The 24,356-nt window shown below is 51.7% G+C and overlaps 9 protein-coding genes across 9 annotated transcripts; 4 read left to right on the top strand and 5 right to left on the bottom strand.

Moving 5' to 3' along the window:
- Positions 1-288: 288 nt before the first annotated feature.
- Positions 289-1,098, bottom strand: ALTATR162_LOCUS1966 (uncharacterized protein; the record flags this gene model as incomplete). Its single annotated transcript, XM_043309568.1, has 1 exon — positions 289-1,098. One exon carries the CDS (start codon positions 1,096-1,098, stop codon positions 289-291), a length of 810 nt encoding a protein of 269 aa, XP_043165503.1.
- A 757-nt stretch (positions 1,099-1,855) lies between these two features.
- ALTATR162_LOCUS1965 (uncharacterized protein) lies at positions 1,856-3,536 on the top strand (the record flags this gene model as incomplete). Its single annotated transcript, XM_043309567.1, has 4 exons — positions 1,856-1,899; positions 1,949-2,027; positions 2,083-2,679; positions 2,730-3,536. The coding sequence occupies 4 exons, from the start codon at positions 1,856-1,858 to the stop codon at positions 3,534-3,536; spliced, it is 1,527 nt and encodes a 508-aa protein (XP_043165502.1).
- Positions 3,537-5,350: 1,814 nt separating this feature from the next.
- ALTATR162_LOCUS1964 (uncharacterized protein) lies at positions 5,351-7,366 on the bottom strand (the record flags this gene model as incomplete). Its single annotated transcript, XM_043309566.1, has 2 exons — positions 5,351-5,929; positions 5,990-7,366. 2 exons carry the CDS (start codon positions 7,364-7,366, stop codon positions 5,351-5,353), a joined length of 1,956 nt encoding a protein of 651 aa, XP_043165501.1.
- Positions 7,367-7,934: 568 nt separating this feature from the next.
- Positions 7,935-9,266, top strand: ALTATR162_LOCUS1963 (uncharacterized protein; the record flags this gene model as incomplete). Its single annotated transcript, XM_043309565.1, has 1 exon — positions 7,935-9,266. The coding sequence occupies one exon, from the start codon at positions 7,935-7,937 to the stop codon at positions 9,264-9,266; it is 1,332 nt and encodes a 443-aa protein (XP_043165500.1).
- A 530-nt stretch (positions 9,267-9,796) lies between these two features.
- ALTATR162_LOCUS1962 (uncharacterized protein) lies at positions 9,797-11,617 on the bottom strand (the record flags this gene model as incomplete). Its single annotated transcript, XM_043309564.1, has 2 exons — positions 9,797-11,433; positions 11,494-11,617. 2 exons carry the CDS (start codon positions 11,615-11,617, stop codon positions 9,797-9,799), a joined length of 1,761 nt encoding a protein of 586 aa, XP_043165499.1.
- Positions 11,618-12,475: 858 nt separating this feature from the next.
- On the bottom strand, positions 12,476-13,551 carry ALTATR162_LOCUS1961 (uncharacterized protein; the record flags this gene model as incomplete). Its single annotated transcript, XM_043309563.1, has 2 exons — positions 12,476-13,319; positions 13,385-13,551. The coding sequence occupies 2 exons, from the start codon at positions 13,549-13,551 to the stop codon at positions 12,476-12,478; spliced, it is 1,011 nt and encodes a 336-aa protein (XP_043165498.1).
- Positions 13,552-14,200: 649 nt separating this feature from the next.
- Positions 14,201-16,281, bottom strand: ALTATR162_LOCUS1960 (uncharacterized protein; the record flags this gene model as incomplete). Its single annotated transcript, XM_043309562.1, has 4 exons — positions 14,201-15,245; positions 15,295-15,521; positions 15,572-16,032; positions 16,083-16,281. The coding sequence occupies 4 exons, from the start codon at positions 16,279-16,281 to the stop codon at positions 14,201-14,203; spliced, it is 1,932 nt and encodes a 643-aa protein (XP_043165497.1).
- Positions 16,282-17,479: 1,198 nt separating this feature from the next.
- Positions 17,480-19,879, top strand: ALTATR162_LOCUS1959 (uncharacterized protein; the record flags this gene model as incomplete). Its single annotated transcript, XM_043309561.1, has 2 exons — positions 17,480-17,506; positions 17,561-19,879. The coding sequence occupies 2 exons, from the start codon at positions 17,480-17,482 to the stop codon at positions 19,877-19,879; spliced, it is 2,346 nt and encodes a 781-aa protein (XP_043165496.1).
- An 885-nt stretch (positions 19,880-20,764) lies between these two features.
- Positions 20,765-22,231, top strand: ALTATR162_LOCUS1958 (uncharacterized protein; the record flags this gene model as incomplete). The annotated part of the gene is made up of 2 exons (XM_043309560.1): positions 20,765-21,056; positions 21,105-22,231. The coding sequence occupies 2 exons, from the start codon at positions 20,765-20,767 to the stop codon at positions 22,229-22,231; spliced, it is 1,419 nt and encodes a 472-aa protein (XP_043165495.1).
- Between the last annotated feature and the right edge of the window lie 2,125 nt (positions 22,232-24,356).

The following is a 24,356-nucleotide window of genomic DNA, read 5'->3' as shown; positions in this document are numbered from 1 at the left end:
TTGAGTAGAGCTACAGGCGTTCCGGAACTGCACATGCAATAGGAAGGAAGAAACATAGTATCGGGCGCATGTATCATCCGTCTGCAGCAGGTAATAGATCATAGTATTTAGAAACTGCCTCCGGGCCATGATGTTCGATCATTATAGTATCAAGGCTCGAAGCATACAGCACACTATCAACTTGATGCTGAGCCGAAGTCGCGGTAGTCTTACAGCACAAAGAACCTCAGCAGGAAGCTCTTTACATGTCCAGAACACGCTGAGAGCATCCCGGGTATACTACAACCCTCAGAACTTCAAACCCCTGAGCCTAGCGAAGTAATACACAAGTCCAAACGCTAATCCTCCCAGATGCCCCGCATGACCGACGCGGGAATTCGTGCTGTTGACATAGTAGCCATCGTAGAACGCGTAACCCGTAACTAAAGCCCAAAGCGGCATTGGCACGATACCATAGATTAGCACTTTAGAATGCGGCGCTAGACACGCAGCCACACTGCTGATGCCCATGACGGCTCCAGAGAAACCAATGCCACGCGTGTAGTCTCTGGCACCAGGACCTTGGGCCTGCAATTGATAATACCGGTTGAACAGGTAGCCCACGGATCCCGCAAGCCCAGAGCCAAGAGCAATAGTCAGGTAGCGGAGCGGCGTTATGATAGGCGCCGAAGCCAAGAATGAACCCAGGAAGTAAACGGTAAACATATTCGAGAATATATGCCCAATGTCCACATGCGTAAAAATCGCAGTGATCATGGAGAAGTAGTTGCCCTGCTGAAATGTGGTGAGGTTCAACGACATTCTGTTCATGAAATTCACAAAGGGCGCTGGGAAGCCCTGCCTGGCTTGCTCCTTGAGGTAATATGCGTACCCGAAGACGGCGATGTTGGTCCCCATGAGTCCATATAGGACAGCCTCGTTCATGGATACTTGAGATTGGTAGCCACCGTAGCCGCCCGAGGAGTAGAAGCGCGGTCGTGGTAGGGCGATGTGTCGGGATGTGTGGGAGGGAGAGAAGAAATGGGAAGACATTGTTGCGGTACTCTTTCGTGTCTTGAGTGTGCGGAGAGTCCTCAAGAGGCGGAGGTGAGACGACATGGCTCTGTCTGGGTTTACGCAAGACACGTGTGGCGACAAGTAGATATAGACGGCAGGTAAGTCGACTAATTGATACAAAAGCTTGGCGGGTAGATTTCGAGCCAAGGTAGTCTACACGGATTGTTAGTGTTCATACTCTGCCCAGGACACAGGGTATGTCGACATACATCAAGCGCGAACTTGGTACGTGTGCGAAGGGCTCAACTCAAGCTGAGCATCTAGAAGGCAAGGACCGACGTCAGCAGGGCCAATGACAAGCACGCACGGGCCCCTGCCCTCCACCAGCTTCAGATTCCTGCTGCATAAAGCGGCCCGCCCAGCTACCACAACACCACACAAACCGCCCTCAACTGCACAAAATTACACCATCATCTCTGCGCCTAGCCTCCCGAGGTTTACACTGACTCTTACTGTTCGCAGTACACCCCGCGCGCACATCGACTCGCAGACGACTCTACAAGGCGAAACAACGACATTGCGACTCTCTCGAGGCCAAAGCAGCTGCCTCCACAACGCAAACGACTACGAGAAACCGACATTTGCCTTGCTATTAAACAAGAGGCACTCCTATCCCGCGCTTACCGAACCCCACTTTCTCCGGGAAACACCACACCAACTTCGACATTCAAACCCCTCACTTTGCATCTGCTCTGCCCTGCCGCAAGCGTTGCACATACCCCAATTGCGCCCCTACCCACACTACTAGATCTTGACGTCCCGACCAGCCACCCCACCTTCGGTGGACCCCACATACACAATGACTTCAGAAATCACCAACCAACTAGCAGCAACGCAGCTGAGGTGAGCCAATGTTCCAAGAAGCAAGAGCTACGCGCTGACACGCTTCTAGCGATGCTACACCATCAGGAGAGGCAAACTGGAAAGCCGGACTGCATGCGCCAGCGAAGGATGCGCGACCGCAGACAGAGGTGCGCTACCAACGCGGGGATTATCCTTCTCCGACTTGTGCTAATGCTTGGTTAGGATGTTACAGCGACCAAGGGCCTCGAGTTTGAAGACTTCTTCATCAAGCGCGAGCTTATGATGGGCATTTTCGAGGCCGGTTTTGAGAAGCCGTCGCCCATTCAAGAAGAGACGATCCCAGTAGCCCTCACTGGCCGAGACATCCTCGCGCGAGCGAAGAACGGTACCGGAAAGACTGCCGCCTTTGTTATTCCTACCCTCGAGCGCATAAACCCGAAGAGCACCAAGACGCAAGCCCTGATCCTCGTACCCACCAGAGAACTCGCACTACAAACATCCCAAGTATGCAAGCAACTGGGACAGCACCTCGGTGTCAACGTCATGGTCTCGACTGGTGGTACAGGACTGAAGGATGACATTATACGGTTGAGCGACCCCGTTCACATCATCGTTGGAACACCTGGCAGAATCCTCGACCTGGCTGGAAAGGGCGTAGCAGATCTCTCCGCTTGCCAAACGTTTGTCATGGACGAGGCTGACAAGCTCCTGTCACCCGAGTTTACCCCGGTTGTAGAGCAGCTTCTTGGCTTCCATCCCAAGGACAGACAAGTCATGCTCTTCTCCGCTACCTTCCCTATTGTGGTCAAGAGCTTTAAGGTATGTTCAGCGAGCCTCTACACTATAACTAGCTTGCTAAACCAGCACAGGACAAGCACATGAACTCTCCGTACGAAATCAACCTCATGGACGAGCTGACCCTTCGTGGTATCACGCAATACTATGCCTTTGTTGAGGAGAAGCAGAAGGTACACTGCTTGAACACCCTCTTCAACAAATTGCAGATTAACCAGTCCATCATCTTCTGTAACTCCACAAATCGGGTCGAACTTCTCGCGAAGAAGATTACTGAGCTTGGATATTCCTGCTTCTACTCGCATGCGCGCATGCTTCAGCACAATCGTAACCGCGTCTTCCATGACTTCCGCAACGGTGTATGCCGAAACCTTGTCTGTTCGGATTTGCTCACTCGTGGTATCGATATCCAGGCTGTCAATGTTGTAATCAACTTTGACTTTCCTAAGAACGCCGAGACCTATCTGCATAGGATTGGTCGATCTGGCCGTTTCGGACATTTGGGTCTGGCTATCAACCTGATCAACTGGGAAGATCGCTTCAACCTTTACAGGATCGAACAGGAGCTTGGTACCGAGATCCAGCCTATTCCCCAGGTCATTGAGAAGAATCTATACGTTTACGAATCACCCGAGTCAATTCCCCGTCCCATGTCCAGCGCCCAACGCCCTCCGATCCAAGCTCAATCACAGGAACAAGACGGTGCCGCGCGCGGTAACGCCAATGCTCGAGGTGGCTTCCGTGGTGGACGTGGTGGTGGTGGTCAGTTCCAAGGACAGCGCCGAGGTCCTCCACAAAACCAACAGAACCGTCAACCAAACGGTCAGAACCCTCAGCGAAACCCTAGGCCGCAACCTACTGGCCCGCCTCCGGCATCGTAAAAGAGCCCGGTGGGTCTTGGTTTTCTGCACATTGTGTTGACTTTGATACCGGACATACGTTACCATGTCACGACAACTCTTTGTTCAGAGCCTGCGGTGGCATTTGGTGCTTTGCCACCAAATGCATTTATTAATTTCTTTTTCCTTTTTACGACCATGCGATCAGTTGCCGACGACGCGGTACGGGATACCTGGACTTCTACTTTCAGGTTTAACGAATCGAATCATCGGCGCAATACGGTTGTTACGATTTGGACCTTTCTCCATGTACTATATACCAAGGTCTGTCAGGGTCGCGTCTAGTTTTTGTTCTTTTGTATCGGTTGGCTGGTTTCGCCGACTGCGTTCTTGGGGGCTTCTGTCTCTATAGTAGAGCGCATCCTCTACATTTCCGTGTGCTCCTAGTTTTCTAGTTCTCACTTCCATTCTCTACTCAACGGCATCGGCGGTTGTTAGTATAGTCTTTTCAAAAGCCCAACCTTCCTTGTGTAGAGGATCACAATTGGGCACGATCCTCTTTGGTACGACTATACCCTATTCACGACGCTACTGGATATTCGTAGCTCCTTCGAGGCCATCCTACATCTCCTTTGGCGATTCTAAGTCGCTTTCATCTCTGGCCTTTGACAACAATTACTGTCTTTGGCCACACAACTACACTCCCTACCCGATACGTTACTGCACCATGGCACATGCTATTATGCTGTGGAGTTTCAGCGGCCCTTCTCCCTCCCCTAGGTTACCGCACTCATCAGGCGCTACAATTGAGCTCCTTTTAAAGCTGGTCATCTTCAGCTTTGCACTGCGGGCAGAAGACCAGACTAGGCTGGGCTCGTGCTTCCAATGCAGTTACGGGCGACCTTTAAGACAGCACGTCGTATCGTCCATACTCGTGACGGCCTGGCGTCGACTCCGAAGGTTCTGCCTATTGGAAGGACTTCTCAGTTAGAAGAAAACAGCGAAACGAACCACGTTATCGTAACAAGAAAAGAAGAAAAACGTTTTTGAGGGCACAGTTTGAGGAGTCATGGACAACCATCACAATTTGCTTTGGGTATAACGGTCGTTAGCAGCCTACTACCGTGGCTACCACTACCGGACAAGCGATGTTGCTCTAGTATCGTGTTGGATCTAGTTGAAGTTAGTTTTAGATCTTCTCAATGCAAGCCTACTTCCCTCAAACCTTGTTTCCCTGGTTTCCTGTTCCTCGCTTCCTTCCAAATAGCAAACTTGGTGGTCATGAGCTGCATTTGGGCCGTATGACACATCCTGTCCTGACATGTATGTACGCAGTACCGACCCATTGATTGGGGTAAATACAAGCCATTTCAGTGACATGAGTTCTATCGACAATTCTCTCCACTCTCCTTTTTCAAATTAACATGGACCGCCCACTACCTAATGTGCTTGATCTTATCAAGGGCTGACAAAAAAATCTGGCCTTTGTCACGCTTTCTCTTATGTGGCTAACATTGGCAGCAAATGTCCGCCTCCTCTATGGAATGGTTGAGTGGTGGGGTTAGAATGAGCTTAAGAGTGCGTTGCTGGCCTGAGCAGGTCAGTTGGAAGTTGGTGGGATCGTATCGGTCAAAGTTCAGTCTCTACAGATTCCAGATGATTCCAGATCATGATTGTTTACGTGAATACAAACGTTGCCATAGTGTGCCCTGATACATCTCTGAGGTGATGTAGGTACCAACAACCCTGTATCTTCACACAATTCTGCAGCTAGAGTTCTAATGAGTGCACTATTCCACCGCATATATTCGTCATCTACCAACAGCAATCGTTCAGCTCAAGTCTTGCGCTATCTTCTAGAATCCCACAGCAACGCCTGGCCTTCTCTTTTCGATTCCCAAAACCATGTCCACGTACTTCTTGTTGAGACTCTCCTTCTTCCGCGCAGCAAGGAGCGATGCACTCTTAAGTACATTCTTGATCTGGCGCCCGTTCAACTCCACGCTTGCTAACTCCTCTACGTCCTCATCCTTCCATTCCTCCAGGCCTCCCAAGCTCTTTAGGAAATTCTGCCAAATGCTCTTTCGCGAGGCAGATGTGAGGTCAGGGTATGCCAGACTGATGTGAATACGAGACTGGAAGGCAGCGTCTATGTTATCAACGCGGTTAGTAGTCAAGAACAACAGGCCCTCATAGTACTCTAACACGCGGAGGAAGATGGAGACGAGTTTGTTACGCTCTAGGTCGTGCGTGCTGCGTGCTTCAAGGAAGACGTCGCATTCGTCGAGAAGAAGCACAGCATTCCATTTGGATATCATTTCGAGAATGTTGGTGAGTTTGGTCTCAACTTGATCGGGATCGATGCCCAAGTCGCCTGCTGACATCATAAACAATGGAGCGCGCATATGCTCAGCCACAGACTCAGCGGTAAGGGTCTGAGGAATGTCAGTATATGGATTGAAATCATTTCGGTAAACAAAGAGGAGAAAACTTACTTTGCCGACTCCGGGAGGACCGCTGAGGAGAGTAATATGTCCACGTCCTTTACCACTAATGACATCGTCGAAACTGGTCTGGTTCATAGCCTGCGACTCGGCAAAAGCGAGAACGAGCTCTTTCTGGTCTTCGGGAAGAACAAGGGAGGCAAATGCATCGTCATTGAACTTGATGTCTTGAATGAGTTCGATGTAGAAGAGCAGCCATTGTTTCTTCTTGAGCGAGTAGCCCCTCACCCTAGGCAAGCAGAGGAGATGATGATCTGCGGTGAGTCGTAGGCGTTTTTCTTTCTCCTGCTTCCCAAAGACATACTTTGTTTCAGTTGGGTCTTGGATGTCGAGCTTCTCAGAGGCGTTTTCAGGGTCCCTGGCGCATTCTTTCGCGGGAAGGGGCTCAATTCGGCCCACAGAACGAGGAGAGAAGCGCTGGTAGCTGTCTGAGTCGATGATAATACGGCCGGTGCACATGTAGGGTGCCTCGTTCCCATCTCTATCCCAGGTAACTGCGAAGCCCTCGTATGCCATGTAGTGACTGCCTGCGAGTGCTTCGAACTTCTTACCGCGACTAATCAGCGCTTCCTTGACTTTGGATTCATGGGGATGAAAGGACAAGGGGAAAGCTGAGAGCCCCAAGATGAGCGCAGTACCGTGAAACTCCCAAAGTCGGATTGTCTGGCTACTGCGACCGAAAGAGGTGCCGTTCCAGTCGATAGCTTCAACGTTGAGCTGGTACACCCTGCCACACTGGGTATTTCCGTAGGACCCAGATTTCAATCTGTAGACTCCATAGGCTCCATTGTTGGAGTTTGAGTAGATGAGAGCACCAGGCTGATACATGATCCAGATGTGATCAAATGTTACGATACCATGGCTAACGTAGTCTTCAAATGTCTTGATAACATCCTTCAGTTCAGTGCAAAGCACCTTGTATAGTAGCTCGACGTGTTCAGCAGTGGTGGCATCGAGATCCTTCCTGCTCCTATACTCAAGTAGCTGAGGCCATCGATGAACGAAAGGACTAAATGGCGCCTCGAACTCCAGTCGCTTCAGTCCGCAGTGGATGCCGGGATAATCGTTCAGGATCTCAGCGAGTGCATCCTTTAACCACGGTGACTGGATGATGATTGAGTGCATCTGATACTTCTTGCGAGAGTCGTTCGCCTTCTGGAGACGAGTGATCAGGGCATGCTGGGCAGTTTCCTCGTTCTCAGCAGGGTCTGTGGCGTCCTCTGGCTCCGTCTCCGTCCAGCCCCACTTCTTGTTCTTGTCTGGCGGGCCCTGGTAGAGGTTCTTGAAGGATGCAAGTGAGCCCTCTTGGGCAAATCCTGTAGTGCCGTTTGTGTTATCGACACCGTTCGCGAAGTCCTTACTTGGCATGATGGTGGATGTTCAATGCAAACGAGGTAGAGAGCAGAGTTAGAGTGATGAGAAATAAGTGTCTTGAAGCAGTAAATAGGATACGCCTTCTGTGCTCAGGTAGATATACTCATAGACTTGCTGAGATGCATTCACTTTGTGGTCAAATCTACCTTCAGGCACCAGCTTTACCCCAATGAATCCTCAATTTCACCTGGTTTAGGCGTTCCAAGCCGAACTGAGTCCAGACAAAGAAAAGCTCACCTGTGCATTACCTTGTAGCATGGACAGATCTGAGTGGTCATCACAGTCATGATTATGAGGGGGATGTGGCGCAAGGCGCAAGAGGGAGGCCTCAAGCAGCGGTGCCTAGAGGTGGCGAGGCTGATACCCGGGGCGATAGACGGATGTAGAGTCATAGTTGACTCAGGCAAGCCGTGCAGTGAATGTAGCACGTCCAGTGGATAGGATGCATGGCGCGGAGAAGATGCGGAGGTCCAACAACGCGCTAAGATGATGATCCCTGTCGCGACTTTAGACGCAGCAACCCAAGCATTGCGCATCGTCATGGTTAGAGCAATCTCCCACCATGTCCAAAGATGATGAGCCTTCATACATTGACTATGAAGCCTTCCTCGATCCAGACTTCTCGGCAACGTCTTTCGCGAACACGCTCGTTCTCTCGACCAACAACCCCTCCGACACCCCGCTAGATCTGTCAACACCACTATCGCGCGTCCTCTTCGATGTTCAGGAAGTCGACACGCATATCGATACTTTGACTACCAAGTCGGCACTGCCCCTACTAGAGCATACACGAGACCATGCCGAATCGAGCGGACGCATACTGCACGAGGTGGAAGGACAGGTTGCCAGTTTGACCGAGTCGTACAGAACACTAGAGAAGGAGGTTGTTGAGCGCTACGAGGTCGCTGAGCAGGTGCAGTTGACAGCAGAGAGACTCTGCGAGACTGTCAAGCTTGGACGAGCCGTAGCGCGATGTCTCATGCTGGGAAGGCAGCTCGAGGTTCGCATGTCGGAGCTGGGCGGTGTTGGCAGCGCAAAGAGAGAGGATCATAGGGCCATGGTGCGCTCGGCAGACACGATACTATCGCTGCGCCAAATACTTGCGGCTTCAAAGCCAGGCGAAGAGGGAGAAGGTCTGGACAGAGTCAATGCGGTGAATACGCTCAAGAACGAGCTTGTCAGCCCTGGCGAGCGAAGCATATCGTCGCGTGCTCAGCAGGTGGTCAAGGAGTTTTCCATGTCCTCGCTGCTGTCTTCAGCAGGTCAAAACTCGGCTTCCACGTTTGCGCAAACCGAAGACACAAAGTCGAGAACGACGTCTGCACTGCTCACCCTCTACCTCCTCTCACCAGTATCGACCAAGGCCACGACCGACACATTCGACCCAACATTTATGCTCAATGCGCTACAAGACTATCTCCAGACCCAGCTAAAGTCGTCACTCGCTTCACTTGCGCGAGCCTTGGGCCAGCTTCCCACATTGGACCGCACGCTGCTCGAGATATCCGCGCGGTGCCAAAACATCGTAGCGCTACAGTCTCTCCTCGAAAGCATCAAGCCACCTTCGCATCCGCTACTCGACTCCTCGCATACCTCGACTCCCACCAACTTTCTGCAACCCCTCCTCCAAGCCCTCGATACATCCTCCCTACCCAGCTACTTCTGGAGAACCCTCGCCTCCAACATGTCGCCCAGAGTCCAAGAGCTCATGAACAAAGGTGGTGTTTCTGCGAGGACACTGAGGAGTAACAAGACTGCAGTCGGAGATTCGGTTCGGGAATGTGTAAGTCGCGGCAGTCAGTTGCCTGGAGCGTTGTCGAGTAAGGGTGTAGCTGTGACTTGGGAGAGAGAAGCTGCCGTCATGGTCAGGAGTATAACAGGACAGATCAAGTGAGCAAATAGTTGCAAGAAAGTGACCCGAATAATAGTCTTGACCTCCAAGGTTGCTAGTGACAGAGAAGGCGGACGTGCGTGATATATCCTAAGCTCAAGAACGATATTCGATCACTTCGAACCAATTCACAACAAGTATGCCAACATATGACGATACGCTAAAACAAAAAAGAAATTGTCGATTATGAAAACCTTCTGAAATATTACCGACGCGTTGCACTTTTTCCACAGTATCAGATATTGCGTTAGTATATGTGTATTGATAAGGTCACAAAGGTTGGTATCATCACAACATTCACGGGAAACAGACTCAAGAGTGATGATGAAGAGTGAAACCGGAACTCCATTAGCTAATTGCTACCCAAGTTCTCAAAAAGAGAGAAAACGAAAACCGTGTCATTCCCCCCATATAATCATAACTATTCTGTACGCATATACCTCAGCATGTATGAAAAGCTATCAAATGCTGAAAGGGGTAATGGTACACATGAAAGCGCCAACGTAACCAAAGAAACGCGAAACTCGAGTCATTTACAACTCGTCCTTGACGCTTGAGGCCGAGGCTGAAGCCTCTGACGCAGCCGATGAGGCAGAGTTGGTGACCTCGGAGGCGGCGGACTTGACAGACTTGGTGGCCTCGGAGGCGGCAGAAGAGGCAGAGTCGGAAGCGACTGAAGCTCCAGACTTGACGGAGTCGGAAGCAGCAGAGGCGCCCGACTTGACGGTCTCAGTACCCTCGGAAGCGGCGGAGGCAGCAGCGTCAGTAGCGGAAGAGGCGCTAGCCTTGGCGGACTCGGTAGCATCTGCGGCGGACTTAGCAGCAACCTCGGAAGCGGCCTTGGCCTGTTCAGCTAGCTTCTCAGTCGTACCTTCAACAGCCTCGCCAACGCTGGCTTCGGCCTTGTGTGAGCCGTTCTCCTTGATGAACTGAACAAGGTCCTCAACAGTGCGGGAACCGGAGTAGTCAACTGGGGCATCCTTCTTGCCAGCGGGGAAGAGCTTGATGGTGGGGAAACCTTGGATCTCATCAGGAACGTCGTTGAGAGTAGCGTCAACCTTGGCGATGGTCACAAGCTTGGAAAGCTCATCGGAAGCGTAGAGCTGGCCGAGCTCCTCGTACTTGGGAGCAAGCGCCTTGCAGTGACCGCACCAGGGAGCGTAGAACTCAACGAGAACATCCTTGTCGTTGTCAATGACGACCTCGTTGTAGTTGTGGGCAACGACGGTGATAACGGGGCCGTCGTTGGACTCGGGAATGGGCTCAGACTTGATGCTGGGGTCGACCTTGCCAGCGAGGAAGTCGTCGACGAACTTGCCAATATCCTTCTCGGTGATCTTGGCCTCCTGGTCGTAAGGGAACTTCTCGTTCTTCTCGGTGCGCTGGATAGCGAAAGCGGGCCAAGTGCCGACCTTGAGGTTAAGGTTACCAGCGTGCTGGCCAAAGGACTTGGCGTCAATGGTAGCGAAGTTGATCTCGCCCTTGTGCTTGAGAGCGAGGGGCTTCAGCTCCTTGGCGAACTCCTCGCGCTCCTCGGGAGTCTCAGCGAAGATGTATGCAAGAGGAATGCCAGCGGCCATGTATCCAGCGTAAGTCTCGGGGCCAACCTCGCCAATGAGCGGGGTGGAGGCAACCTTGGCGAAGTCGCGGATAGCGTCCGCATCGAAGGTCTCGGTGAAGACGTCCTTGCCGTCGTCGAAGGACTTGTAGAGGACGAGGCCGGGCTGCTTGACACCCTCAGCCTTGGCCAGAGCAGCGTCGTTGGTGGCACCGAAGAGGAAGTTGTCGCGGAGACCGTTGGCGACCGAGGTGAAGGTCTCGTTGGAGGCCTTGTCGTCGGCGGCGAAGTAGGCGACGAGGACGACCTTGTCGGCGGTCTTGAACTCCTCAAGCGTGTCCTTGGTGACTTCGGAGACGGCAGGGAGGGCCTGCTTGGTCATGTAAGAGATCAAGCTATCGGCCTTGCGTTGTCCGCCATAGGGCGAGACATTCTCGGGGCCGCGGAAGACCTTGAGGGTGGGGTAGCCCTCAACGCCGTACTCCTGGCACAGATCCTGCTCCTCTGTGCAGTCGACCTTGACAAGGGCGATGTCCTTCTCCTTAAGTGTGGTAGCCGCTGTCTCGTACTCGGGGGCAAGGGCCTTGCAGTGGCCGCACCATGGCGCGAAGACTCGAAGATTGTTAGTTCTGGATATGATTTGGGGAATTGGAATCTGCAATTGGTACTTACACTCTGCGAGGACAAGGTCGTTCTCCTCAATGAAGCTCTTGAAGTTGTCCGTCTTCAGTTGCTTGACGTCAGACGCAGCAGCAACGGCCGCAAAGAAAGCAGCGCAGACAGTAGTGTACTTCATTTTGCTGTGGTTGAATGTGGTTTGAGGTGTGTAGAGGAAGGGTGAGTTGATGGTCCTCTGCACGGCGTATAAGAGTAGAAGCAGAGGAGAGCGGTGAAGTGGGCTTTTATTCCAAGTGGAGGCCGTGGCGGCAATCCGCAGTGAAGTTAACACATTGCCAGTTCCCGTAGTAAGCGCACGGATGCTCCAGCTGAGCGCTAGCAGCATCCCTGCATAGACTTTCACCACATTGAGACCACGTTACTCTTACCCGCCGCATAGCCTGTACCCACCTTTACTTAACAATCCGCCGCACCGCCTCTCTATCTCGCTCATCTTGCCTTGGTCGTTCCCTGTATTCCACCTGCTTGTGGTTAGCTCCTTGTTCCTGTCGATCCTCAATACATATTATTAATCTATGGAGCACTCTTCAATTGCCATATCCGACTGAAGCGAGTGTCAGCACCCAAGGACAGGTGTTCATTCACTCGGGTCGTGACAAACCGACTTACTGGGTGTGGCTCGTATATCTTTCAATCGGGCCTCAGCTAGTAGGCAAACTATAGTACATGTCGCTCGGGCAAACCTCAGACCTTTTTGGTTCCCAGCTTGGCGAAAATCTCAAATGAATCTCTGGGGTACTCACGAGTATCTATAGTGAAACTCGAAAACGTGTCAAAGAGGCAACGTGGTATCGTAACATCTAGCCGCGGAACACTTCCGCCCCTGTCCTATCTAAATCTCACTTTGTGATTACAGAACGGGATGCCCGTGTTCATTGTGACCAAAAGCCAATCCAAGTGCCCGTGTCGCCGTACGGTGCACCCAACAGCAAGCATGTGGTTTCAAAAACATCCGATTCGATCCACGAATAGAAATTTACGCAACAGGAGCAACCCTCTGGCTCGCCTCCTTCGCTTCATCCATTCCCGCTCCTTCCTTTAACTTGCGCAACCGCTCTTCTTCCTTTCTCTTCATCTCCTCCTGAATTCTCACGCGCTCAGGAATGACCTGTTGCCTCTTTCCAGTAATCTTGAACCCCTCGATCCTGTCTTTACCCAGCGCTTTCATCGTCTTGCGCTCCACGGCGCTGTAATTCCCATCCGCGCGATCAAACACAAAAGGCTCTTTAACCGACACCGGCGGGTTGGTAATGACGCGGACTTTTCGAAGTTGATTGTTGGAAGCGGAGTGCAGCATCAGCGGATGCAGAAGGTAGACATCGCCGACTACACCAGTAGCTTCGACGAAAGCTTCATCAGGCATGCTGGCGGCAAGATCGTTAAACCACTTTAGCCCTTGCTCTTGCACAAATTCTGGGTTTTGCGCCCGTGGCGTCATCCTCGGACTGACTCCCTCAGGATTCTCGTACAAATGCTTCGCCACCGTTGGAATGGCTCCCGGGCAGATGTAGGTCCCACCTCCGCCCGCAACAATATCCGTCCACAGTGGAATGACCAACAGCGCTTGCTCAGGCGAATCAAGGTAATGCACGAAGAAATCGCCATCGACATGCCAGCCAGGAAGTTCTTGTGGGCGGATAACCTTGTTGTGGCCCTCCTTTGTTCCAAGGTTTACAATGAAGCCGTCTTTCCACGTCGATGCATTGGAATCGACGCGATCGCTACCGCCGAGGAGGTTGCAGATGCCGGCCCACGCTTTTGGTGCAAACTCTTCAACGGAGAACTCGTTGAAGAAGGGCATATTTGTTCGCTCGGTATGCCTGTACTCGTCGTGTTAGTACTGTCGCCATAAACGCACCACACAAGGTAGGATAAGAGGCCGTACCATGTCGACATGTCATTGGGATCCATACCCAACCTCGTCCAAAGCGTCTCTTGTAGTCCCTCTGCTTGCTCTCGTGTGAAGCAATTACTCAACTTCAACCACCCATTCTCTAGGAAGAAGTCGATTTGCTCCTGCGAGAGCTTGTACTGTTCCTCGGCGTTCACCATCGTATTGTGTAGTATTAAACAAAAGATCTGTGTATTTTGTAGCACTCCCTTCTCTTACAATAGGCTGTAGAAAATCCGAAAACGGTTTGAGTGTCCAAGACTGCAGTAAAAGTCAAGCTTTTATGTCGTACATTGGAAGTAGAAGAACGGAGTTATGCGCATAAGCAATGGACATTCTATCGCCGCCTATATTCGATGCGTAACGCCGCCGACGGTAGGCGCATTGCTGCTAACGGCATTATTGCGATTTTATCCGGTGGACGATTAGCCATGCGCCTGTTGGAGACGCTACACGTGCCGTCCCCAAACATGGAGATGTGCTGCGGGGGTGAGCTGTTTGGGGAAGCCGGCGGGGCAAGCGATGCTGATGTTGCTCCGCGGACACGCTCTACTCAAGTTATTGGCTGCTGAGGTCGCGACGAGACCTCGATAATGGAACATAGACTGCACTACGGCTGGACGGGTATTTTCCTTCGACCGTGAATGACTAATACACGGAATTCGTGGATACATGATGATTGGTTTGCGCATTACATTCTACATACGATGGTTACTTATGTACTTCTCCATCAGCAGCGTGGTTCCCACAGCATACCACCTTCGTCATTCATATCATTACCGCGTCGTACACATTTAAGACATCGCTAACCTAGTTTCCAGGCCACCAGATATAGTTGTTTGTCTCCTCGGGTGTATCAAAAATAAGCTCACTGCTTGAGTTTACCGGCCTGTCGGGGAAAGCGTTTGTCTCAATGTTCCAGACCTTCATGTCCGAAGCCTTGACGGTAGAGTTGGCACCAGTCCATATACTGAAGCCTGTGCTATCGGTACGAGCAGGGTAGATGCGAGTTGTAAGCCAGAAGCGATCGTTTACAAGAACCTCGACGAGCGATCCATCAACGAAAATATCCATGTGCAGAGACTCGGTAGTGCCGTTGGAGAATGTGTAAGGGTAAAAGTATCCGAGCATGGTATAGTTGGCGAACTGCTCGATAGAGGATGATTGCGAGCGGTCGACATTGATGGTGTAGTTCTCAGGGCTGTACCAGACGATTGTCTGCTCCTCGTGCCCGGGTGACTGAGCGACCACAACACCAGCAGGTCCAGTGAAGTCGGACAGCGTAACCTGGAGATGCATGTGGCTGGTACCATTGCCGGAGACATCACCGGAAACGCAAGCGGTCTTCGCGGTCTCGATGGTTTGTGGCTCGGCTCCACCATGGAGACCCTCGACAACATCAGGTAGAGGGCGAGCTCCTAGAGTGTATCCTGTGAAAGTACCGTCACTGTGTTCTACCACGCGGGTGTTTCCCTTGGTGGTCAAACCAGCATCGGTGTTGACCAGATCCTTGGTCTTGATGACATACATCTCTCGCGGTATGGCCATGGCACCTTGGAAACCTTGCTGATTGACGGCGAAGTTGTTGTTCTCCTCGTTTGCCCAACCCCACTGGACACGACGATCGTTCTTTGCATCCCAGAAACTGGTCACTGCGTAGAGTAGGCCGGAGTCGATGGCGCCGCCGGACAGAGGAGTGAACTCGACTGAGCCATTTTCCCTCTTGGTGACTTGGCCTTCGTTCCACAAACCCCACTGCGCGCGGGGGTGCCAGGTAAGGTTACCACCTTCAGTGCCCATCAGGACGTAGTAATGGACATCGTCGTCCTCATCGTTCAGGGAGAAGAAGTTCGATCTGCAAAAGTCAGTACTTGTACCGTAAACGTAAGAGGCTTTACACTCACACTTCAAAGTTGAAGCCGTAGGTTCCGGTCTCAATCAGGGAACCAAGAGTCTCGTTCCTATCGGGCTCCCATAAGGCACCAAGGAAGGTCCAGTCTGTCAAGTTGCTGGCAGGAGCACTGTAAAAGGGAATACGGCCACCTCCACCTTCGCCTTTGATACCGGAGCCGAGAACCATGTACCAGTGAGGCTCCTCTTGTCCCAAAAGAGCATCCATCTCTGGCCAGGGCTTGTACAGGTTAGTGGTTGAATTAGAGGGAATTTGAATGAGTATCGTACCTCGACAAAGGGATCGCGCCATCCAGTGATGTTCCAGCCCTCTGGCGGCTCAGTCATAATAGGGTTACCGGCAAACTGCTCCCAGGTCTTACCACCGTCATTGGAAATGACGATGCTTTGGCTCTCAGTTCCTGGGATGTATGGCAGAGCCCAGTTGGTAGGCAGATGCTGAACCGAGGTGTAGAAGTTGATGAGAGTACCATCCTGTTCACCTTTGAGGTTGTAGGGCTGTCCCGAGCCCGAAAAGATACCAAGACCATAGTAGCTACTGTTATGGGAGTCAGGGTAGGGCCCAGTGCCGACAGATTGGGCCTGGTCGTCTTCCCAACCTCCAACATCTGTCCAAGTGATCATATCTTTGGACGTCGCATGACCCCAAGAGATATTGCCCCAGTTGACGTGGTTTGGATGCCACTGGTAATGAAGATGATAAGTCTCCGTGGTAGGATCGTACATCATACCTAGAATGCGGGTGTACGAAGTCAGTATATGTCTCATGTTTAGTTCGTACAGGGACGTCGCTTACCACATGGGTCGTTCAGCCATCCTGCTGGTGCAGAGAAGTGGTAAGTCGGGCGCCATCTCGTGAAGAGACTGTTGTTGCCCATGCCCTCAATTATGTCGGCGGTCAGTACTGCAGGCAGCTCCTGCGTGCCGACAGCGGAGAGGCCTCCAAGCGCCACGCTCAGAAGAGGGAGAGATCGAAACATCTTGTTCAAGGATGGTTATTGTCGATGCTACGCGTGGTCAGCTCAGTCATAGATCGAAGAAACATTTTCAACGTCAGGGGAACCTCCAGTCTGAATCAAGATAGATTGACAACTATACACAGACCAGAAGTTCTCCAAGTGTAGGAAAGGCTTACCTGAACAATGAGTTCGCTGATCGATACTCAAACTAAACAGCAGCCATGAGGGGTTTATGTACTTTTCCACAGTAAACAAGCAGGGTCCACCAAGATAGTCTGTGACCATGATACTCAAATCCAAGAGCTTGTGCCCCAAGCCTATGGTCTGGGCTGGCGCAATCCCGAAGCTGGGATGCAGTAGCCTGTTGACGATCCCCGCAAAGTTGGTACAAGCTCCCCATGATTCCACACAATCGGTGCTGCAAAGAAGAAAGTGTCGTTCTCGAACATGCATAGAAAGGCTGGTATACGCCACCGAGTCATCTCTTGTACAACTACTAAGCTGCTGTGGGACAGTAGCGAACCTCGAAGTCCGGAAATCGCTCCGATGAATCTCGTAATGGCTGCACCTGGTCCAAGTTGAAGAAGACTTTTCTTGTGTACATGACATGGCTTGGCTGGCAATTACCGACAACGGTCCTTAGTAGGTAGTGGGTTGTTGTACTACCTACCGAGTATCTTCCCGAGATCCAAGTCTTGCTGCGGGGATAACCAAGAGCTTGACTATATAGAATTCGGATCGCTTCGGAATTCTGGAGAGTAGCTTTGGGATATGCAGCTCTAGCGCAGGAACGCTCGAGCAAGGCAGTGAGCTATTCCGTGGGTAGTCTGCATGAGATGGAGTAACCTAGTTGATGTACTATGGTAGGAGTGCTTATGCGCTATTGCACGCCCCAGCATTTCAAAGCTCATAAACAATCGGAGTGCAACATAGCCTCTTGTAGTCTAGGGGAGTTCTGATGATTGAACTATATCGAGGAAAACACAGATGTGCAAACGAGTTGAATGAAACGCAGTTGTAGAGCGAAGTTCGCGAGGGACCTTGGCAGGCTAACGTCATTGCAGCAGCGTGGCCAATCATGGCTGCCTCGTACTCCGGAAACGTGTTCACCAACGCGAGCAACGCCGCAACGCGAGACTTCATCTTGTAGCCACTGTTCACACTCTCCGATGGGGACTCGCAGTCTTTCCTAGTCGTTTTGCAGCTTTACTATAGCACCATGAGTCGACTCAAACTCTATGTCGCGGTATTACTTCTCCATCACCTGCAGGTGGCATGTGTGTAATGCTAACACCCACAGGGCTCGGCCGTCATGGCCAACATCGTACTGATGCGCGCATACTACGAGCGCCCAAACTTCTACTCGGCCGCCGTCTACATCTCCCAGAGCACCGGTTCTCTCATGTTCCTGGTCAACCTAATGCTCATAGTCGCTGCGAGCTTCGGATATGGACTCCAACGACTCTTCTATGGTCCTCTCCGCCCCATCGAGACCGAGCAGCTATACGATAAGGCTTGGTTTGCTGTGAGCGAGACATTACTAGCAATGACCATCTTCAGAGATGATATTGGCATGTGGTTCTTCGCCATGTTCCTCTGCCTGCTCGCAGGCAAGGTCTGGCAGTGGATCGGGGAGGGGAGAGTGGAGTTTCTCGAGCAACAGCCGCCTGCGAATCCAAAGCTCTTCCACACACGCCTGATGAGCTCTTTGTTACTTTCTGTTGCCTTCGACATATTCATGATGCAATATTGCATCGATTCGATCCTCTCAGAGGCGCGGCCTGGTGTCATGGTCATGTTTGGCTTCGAATACGTCCTCCTAGCGACCGCATCAATATCGACCCTACTACGATACACACTCTCGCTCGTCGAAATGTTCATCACACAGCGCCAGGAGAAGGCACGAGAGGAGGCTCGCAGAATCGCAAGGGAACACGCACGTCAACAGGCTACTATCAATGGAGCCGAAGCGCCCACCGAGATAGAGGACGATGAAGATGAAGGCGACGTGCCGGGATGGGAGGAAAAGGGCCGCTGGGTGTTTTACTTGGACCTCGCGACAGACTTCGTCAAGACTCTTGTCTACCTGGGCTTCTTCGTCATCCTCATGACATTCTACGGCATACCGATTCACATCATGCGAGACCTATTCATGACGATCCGATCTCTCCTCAAGCGAATCAACGACTTTATCCAATACCGAAACGCGACCCGCGACATGAACACCCGCTATCCAGACGCAACAGCGGAAGAACTCGAACGAGAGAACACATGCATCGTTTGTCGCGAAGAAATGCGGCCATGGACACAACCAGGTGCAGATGGCGCGCAGCCCGGTCGAAGGATGGACGAGCGACAACGGCCGAAAAAGCTTCCATGCGGGCACATCCTGCATTTTGGCTGTCTTCGTAGTTGGCTTGAGAGACAACAAGTGTGTCCCACGTGCCGAAGACCAGTACTCGCATCGGCGACGACACAAAACACACAACGCAACAACCAAGCCAATCCTGTGGAGCAAAACCAGCAGAACCGAGAGGCGCTACGAGCAATGTTTGGAGGAAATGCACAGCAGGGTGCTGCCGGAGGGCAACAAGGCCAGGATCAAGGCCAGGGCCAACAGGCAGCACAGCAAGGTGCACAAGCAAATCCCCCAGCAGGCAACATGCGCGTCTTCAACTTCGGGCCCTTTAGGATAGCTCTCGGGAATATTCGTGTACCACCAGGCCAACAGGACAACGTCGCTGTGCAGAATGCGATCCAGCGACTGCGTCAACAAGCCGCTGCGAACAACGTGGCGCAGAACCAAGACCAGCAAAACCAAGCACAGAGCCAGATAGCCTTCACGCAAGGCGTTACTCCCAACTTTCCCACCGGCCCCATGCCCGGAGCTGTCGCGCTTCATCCGTCAGACATTCAGTCGGACATACTACGTATACAACAGAACATCATTGAATCGATGCGACATTTGAACGCGCAACATGAGCAACTCGAGATTGTCCACAGGCTTCTTGCTGAGCTCAACCGGCTTCAGCAAGCCTCTGGCGTAACAGCTGCAACAGGGCAAGAGTTACCACCTATTGTCCCCTTGAATCCACCCAGTATGAACTCATTCATGCCACAGGCCTACTTCTCTAGAGGTTCCGTCTTGCGTCAGGGTGATCCTGGTATACCTGAAGGACTGACGCTACCGGAAGGGTGGACATTGAGGCCGATGGCACTAGCGCCACGGACTGGCCAAGAAAGCGCGACACGTCCGTCCTCGCAACCTGGACATCTGGCGCAAGAAGGCAGCCCGGCCCAACCACAATCACAATCGTCGCAGCCAGTAGCGGAACCTGCAGCAGGACCTTCAACATCTCCTGCTCTGACTCAGCAAAATCAGCCAACTCCGTCAGCGACGAACACGACTGCTTCCGATCAGCCTTCGAATTCGTCGCCAAAGCCTCCCGAGCCTAGTAGTCTTGAGAGTAGTCTTGAGTCAAGCTGGAGCTTTGGCAACGTAGGGGAGAGGGCCGAGACTGAGGGTTCAAGCTCTGCAGTCGCTGGCAATAACTCAGAGAGCCAGAGCGCGACGAGGCGGACGGTCACCATAGAAGATGTCGAAGACAGTGAACAGTAGATAGACGATGGATGATGACACTGTTATGGTTCTGTATAGCATAGCGAGGCGTTTGGGTTTGTCTGATTATTCTTGACCGACAGGGAGTCGCAGTTGTCCAATGAAGCACGACAGGCAATCCCTGCGAATGACAGTTCACTCACCGGTCGTTGCTCCACTGTGTTTCGCGACAGCATGTTTGATAATTTCGCCGTCAACGAGCGAAACAACGAAGCATGCCTTCCTGTCCATTCATCCCGTATGCACCCCACACGCATACTCCCTCCGAATCGCAGTAACGTATCCCACGAGGCGATACTGGACGAATGTTTGATGCACATTTATATGCACATGTAAGTGCACGCTCTCGAGTCCTCCACTCACCAGACCCACAAAGCTTATCGATGCCAGTCTAGCCTGCCTCATCCCGTCGTCGCTTGTCGCTAGCGTAAAACACGTGTCCAGTCAAACCTCAGCTACCTCCCAAGACACCACAACGAGGCGGCTACGTGCAGGTCGTGAACAGCACAAGGTTGAAACGGTGGCCTAGGCGGTGCGAGGACGGTGGGTAGCACCCAGTAACAACTGCAGGAACGCAAGCCCTGCTACACACTTACGAGCAATCGAGGGCGTGGGAGGACATGGGTCGGATGCCAACGGGATAAGTGTCAGGGCCCCCGTCTTGGGCGAGCGTGTTAACGGCGACTTTGACTCGACTTAACACAACTTGAGGTTAACGTTGTGATTTGGCTTTTTGGATGACTCTTCATTCACCCTCGCTAATGAATGCTTAGACCGCACTTTGTTTATTGCAATTTTGTATACCTATCGTCCTCTTCTCTTCCTTTCTCTTCAGTTCCATTCTGCATTGCATCTTTTCCTTGTTCGTTGTCTTGCGTTTTAGCGATGGCGGTCAAGTTAGACCATGCGCATGTTGCGCGTAAGGCTGAAGAAGCCGAGGTATCTACATGCGTCTCTGGCATTATAGAAGCCTTCACAAATGGATTGGACATCTTCAAAAAGTTGCGCGAGAGGAGAAGAAAGCGCAGATCAAAGAGAGATAACGAAGCGCCTGATTCAACAAGTACTGCCGAGCACCAACTTTCAAAGAGCTTGCGCAAAGGGCCGGAGGAGGTGGCCGAGAAGTATACTGAATGCTACTACAGCGGCATAGGGCCGCGATTCGCAAAGGGCGACTGTAAGTAGAAGGTTCACCTACCGTGTTCGTCAGTCTAACATAATACAGCTATTGCGCATGCATCCCTTGCAGAAATCTTGATCAAGTTAAACACAGGTCTTGTTGCTATCATCGCAGCATTTCTAAATCATGATGGGCACAAAAGCGGAAAGGGCCACCTAGATCTAGACTACAAGTCGCTGACCCACCTCTCCGATGCATCGCGTCGCGAAGCACTACAAAGCCTTACCCAATTGTATCAGCGACTAAGCCATTCTCAACTCCAGCTGCATAGCATTGGCGCTCCACCTTGTCCGCGATGCGGCACAAGTAAACACCACGATTGTTCTTCTCGGAGCACCAGCCCTGAGAAAGAGAAGAGAAAGCACTCAAGCTCTTCTCGCCAACGCTCCTCGGGCCCAGTAGTAACGCGCATGTCCATCAAGAGTCGGAGCTCGAGTGAACCACGGCTCGTCGTCATGAGGCCTAAGACAACCCGCAAAGACAGCTCGTCGAATAAAAAGTCTAGTTCAGTGAAATCGCCATCCAACTCATCACGCAGCTCTTCCCCACTGGCGTCTCCCGAGCCTAAGAAGATTCAGATGGCTCCACAGCTACCCTTGTATGTACCTGTCGAGCCATTCGAGATCGAGACAACTGGTGTCATCAGAGGCACACTAGGTGGCGGTGCAACGAAGACAAGCGGTACTGTCAAACAACGTGTTGACTCCTTCGACGACCCGCGCGAACCGTGGCCTCAAGAAGCTGCCTACACAACTAGCAAATCGCCCTCCCCAAAGCACCTCAACGAGCCTACCCCCAAGCTCCCTACCTTTGTCCCTACATCCCGTCGCTCCTCGTCTCCTGCTCACTCCAAACCCTCAGTCTCTTCCAAGCCACCAGTTCCAAACAAGCCCTCCTACCTATCCCCTCCACCACTACTCGACCAGGCCCCAGCTACCCTTCACTTCCGCCGCCGCTTGGACAAAGCCACACCATCCAGCTACACCTTTGCTTCTGACAGCACGAGATTGGGAGAAATACCACAGAGACAGTGGACCAGGCCCTTCGATTACGAGGAGGCTGAACGACTTAACGCCGAGGCTGCCCTGACTGGATACCCGAATGCGCCAACGGCAGATGCCAAGGACGCGAAGAAGAAGAAGCGTTTTGGCTTCATGCGACGAGGTGATTAAAGGAAATCATCTCGTCGAGATTTGTCTTTATGTTTGTACATTTGGTGTTCATTTCTTTTCATGTTGTATTTTGTACGGATCTGTTGTCTCTTTTTGCTTCGAGCTGTTCGCGTTCATACTGATTTGTTTTCCCTCTCTACTCTGTTCTTTGTATGGCGTTGGGTTGTATTGCTTTTTGTCTCTCTCCACTCTTGGCATCTGGCCCTGGGGGTCCCGGTAATGATGGTTACGTCTACGATTCTCCACGCTTTAACGACTATGACGAGGTTATACCCTTTTCCTTTTTTGGTTGTTAACGGCGGCACTATATACCCATATCTTGTTTTTGTTAGCGATGTCCGCACATAGCGGATGCTTTTGGATTACTTGTTAGTATAATTAATTTGGATATGGTTTTCGGCTTCTGCACTTAACGATCATGCTTGGTGGTGACTGTGATTGCCGTGGTTTTATTGATAATGTTCGAACGAAGTTCAGATTCAAATTGTTGATCATACTCTCAGATACCTTGTCTCGGTCCCGGTCGCCCTCTACCCCATCCTCTTCGTCTACCTTCAGACCCTACATATACTGGGTGTGGGTTCTCCTGCACAAATTCATCGCCTCCGAATACCCAATTGTTCGACTTCTCCACGATTTCCATCATCGTGTTGCCTTCGGCATTCCTAGGAGTCTTATGTGCGCCTATTTTCAACAGCAAATTACACACTGTAGGGCTGGAACCCCAAGAGCGGAATCCCTGAAAGTGACAGTTTGCGACTGAGATTAGCAACGGGGTTTGTCCCCTCTCGTCGGTCGCGCTCAAGTCAACACCATGATCGAAGAGCATGTGAATGATTGACATGACCTAGGCTTCACCCTGCGGTCCGGTAAATGTACACGCGGGATGTAATGAATTCGTATCAGATGTAGTTGTGGCACATACATCAGCGCCGTGACCGACGAGGTAGCGTACAAGCTCTTCGTTACCACATTCAGCGGCTCGGTGAAGTGCCGACAAGCCGCTAAATGCAGTGATCTTTAGATCCGGCCCGTACAGGTGAAGCAGTTGTACCAACTGGCTACGATTCGCAGGCGTGGGCTTGCGATATCAAAAGGGCTCACCCGATTCGAAGAGGAGCGGCGTCCATTCACCTTCTTCTGAGAGAGCATCATGTACGTCTACACCGTGTGTGAGTGATAGCTTGGTTACTGAGCGACTAGCACGATCGCATGCTGTGTGGAGGGGGTTATGTCTCGAGGCGTTCTTGCAGAGATATCCACACCGTTTGCAACTAGGACTTATGCAAAGGAACCGTGCGCTACCGAATGCAACGGCGTATAACCGTTCATATCCGTGTTAGACACGCTTGCCCCGGCCTTAATGAAATCTTCAACAAGACTGGGATCATCATCCGTGTCGTGAATAACGTCGAGTAGTCGTGACCGTTCCGAAGGATCACTGACGCGAAGCCCGTTGTCTAGAAGAAACCGTACAACCTCTCGCGGTATAGTCGGCTAATGTAAGCATGCCGAGAAGGCTGAAGGGTGTCTACCTTGATAATCCAGTGTATTCATACAAACACCATCTTCGACGAGACTTTTCATGATGCTAGAAAGACGTTTGTCTGTCGGGCTGTGTACGACTGGTGGTCTACATCGATCATCGCAGTCGTAGTCGCAGAGAACCAATATAAGAGTTTTCCCCAGTGCTTCTCCATTTCCCTTCAAGCGCAGAACATCTGGAAAGCTTTTGCAGTAGTAGTCGAGAAGCAGATCCAAAGCTTCAACATGCCAACATCGTGCTGCTTTGTCCATAGCTTCCCGTATACCTCTCAATCTGGACATGTCAAGGAAGTCGTGGTCGCTCAGCTGCTCTAGCATCAGTATAAGGCAGGTCACATCGTTCAGGGAAGCGGACAGGTAAAGCGAGCTTGCTGGTATACTGATCCCGTGATTTATGAGCGCGGATAAAGGCATTCTGTCTTTCCAAGTATGCTGCGAGATCGAGTGCAGACAACGATACTCCGTTGCAAGGTTCGATATTGTCTTTGAGTGTAGGGGCTACACCGGCTTTTAAGAGAAACCGTAAAACCCATCCGTGATCAACGCGTATAGCGAGATGTAAAGGGGAACAATCACCCCT

This window comes from Alternaria atra (genome assembly GCF_907166805.1).
Source record: "Alternaria atra isolate CS162 genome assembly, contig: 21, whole genome shotgun sequence".
Classification (NCBI taxonomy): Eukaryota; Fungi; Ascomycota; class Dothideomycetes; order Pleosporales; family Pleosporaceae; genus Alternaria; species Alternaria atra.
Note: the sequence above shows the minus strand (reverse complement) of the source record. Positions and strands in the feature narration are given on the sequence as shown.